The sequence below is a fragment of the Nannospalax galili genome, unplaced genomic scaffold (genome assembly GCF_000622305.1).
Source record: "Nannospalax galili isolate Female #2095 unplaced genomic scaffold, S.galili_v1.0 scaffold338, whole genome shotgun sequence".
NCBI classification, from domain to species: Eukaryota; Metazoa; Chordata; class Mammalia; order Rodentia; family Spalacidae; genus Nannospalax; species Nannospalax galili.
In genome coordinates this window covers 360125-361322 of record NW_008340849.1, presented here as the reverse complement: position 1 = coordinate 361322, position 1198 = coordinate 360125, and the positions used below count along the sequence as shown (strand labels likewise).

General features: G+C 32.9%; 1 protein-coding gene across 1 annotated transcript in view; it reads left to right on the top strand.

Moving 5' to 3' along the window:
* The window catches only part of LOC103736344 (sodium/hydrogen exchanger 10-like), a gene marked incomplete at its 5' end in the record, with an annotated part of 75345 nt that overhangs the window by 635 nt on the left and 73512 nt on the right, over window positions 1–1198 (top strand). Inside the window, 2 exons of the mRNA XM_008835820.1 lie at window positions 643–706; window positions 921–1095. Of these exons, the coding sequence (XP_008834042.1) occupies window positions 643–706; window positions 921–1095 (239 nt within the window). The remainder of the gene's footprint in view (window positions 1–642; window positions 707–920; window positions 1096–1198) is intronic.

Genomic DNA, 1198 nt, shown 5'->3' with positions numbered 1-1198 from the left:
TTTTCTCAGTTTTTAAATGTAATTAAAAGCAATGCAAACACTGTAAAATTTATGAAGGCACAGATATATAATCTATTAGGATTACTGAGAAGCAACATTATCAATATTTGACATATTTCATCAAGCATTTTCTATTTTTGTTTAAGGTTTTATCAGCTTAAGTACCTATGGTAAATAGAAATTGTATCTTAAGACAATTGCTTAATATTATAATTTTTATGATTCAAAACTATAATTGGAAATAGTACTTTTCAGAAATCATAAAGAAGCACTCTTTGCAAATTACTTTTTTGTTCTAATAACTTCTGTGTCCCTTTGTGTAATTTTAAGAAATGGGAGAATATGTCAATAGAGCTGCACAGGAGTTAAAATACAGTAAGAAATTGAAGTCTCATAGCTGTCGCTCAAGTTAACATTTTACTTCTATCTAGGAAAGTTAGTAGACTTGTTAACAGCAACTCACAAGTTCAAAATATTTATCTAAAATTATCAGAAAAATTGATGTGAAATTTAGGAATGATATGACATTGAAAGAAGAATTGGAAAAGAAACTGATCAAGACTAAAATTTAGCAAGATGGGAACTGGAAGTAAAAGAGAAAGGACATTTTCTCCTTATTTCTATTTGCCCTTTCTTATTGAGGTCTAAAACTTACAGAGCGCATAATGTTTGCTTCGCACTTGAGGAAGCACCACCAAAGGATGATGTAAAATTACCCTACCATTCAGTAGTGGAAAGAAATAAAGAGAACAAGGGAAGAAAGTCATTCTTGTCGGGTGCCTCTGTGAGATACCATCTGCCTTCTTTGATGCCTGTCAGTTGATGGAAAGTTGGCTCATTGTTTTGAAAGGTAGTTCAGAAAAAATGGAAAAATATTTCTATGATGAAAATAGCCTTTAAAATCTGGCCTTGTCTTCTAGACTTCTGGTCTTACTACTAATGAGCCCCATTTTGTCTCGGCTTGGTCACGGGTTCAATTGGCGCTGGGCCCTCATAATGGTTTGGAGTGAAATGAAAGGAACGCCTAACATCCACATGGCCGTCCTGCTTGCCTACTCTGACCTTTCTCTTGGTTCTGAGTGGGAAAAATCTCAAGTAAGGAAAGCTATATTTTATTTTTATTGATTCTTTGAGAATTTCACAAAATGGAAGCTATATTTTCTTAGTTGAATATATGATGAAATTGTTTTTGTATTTT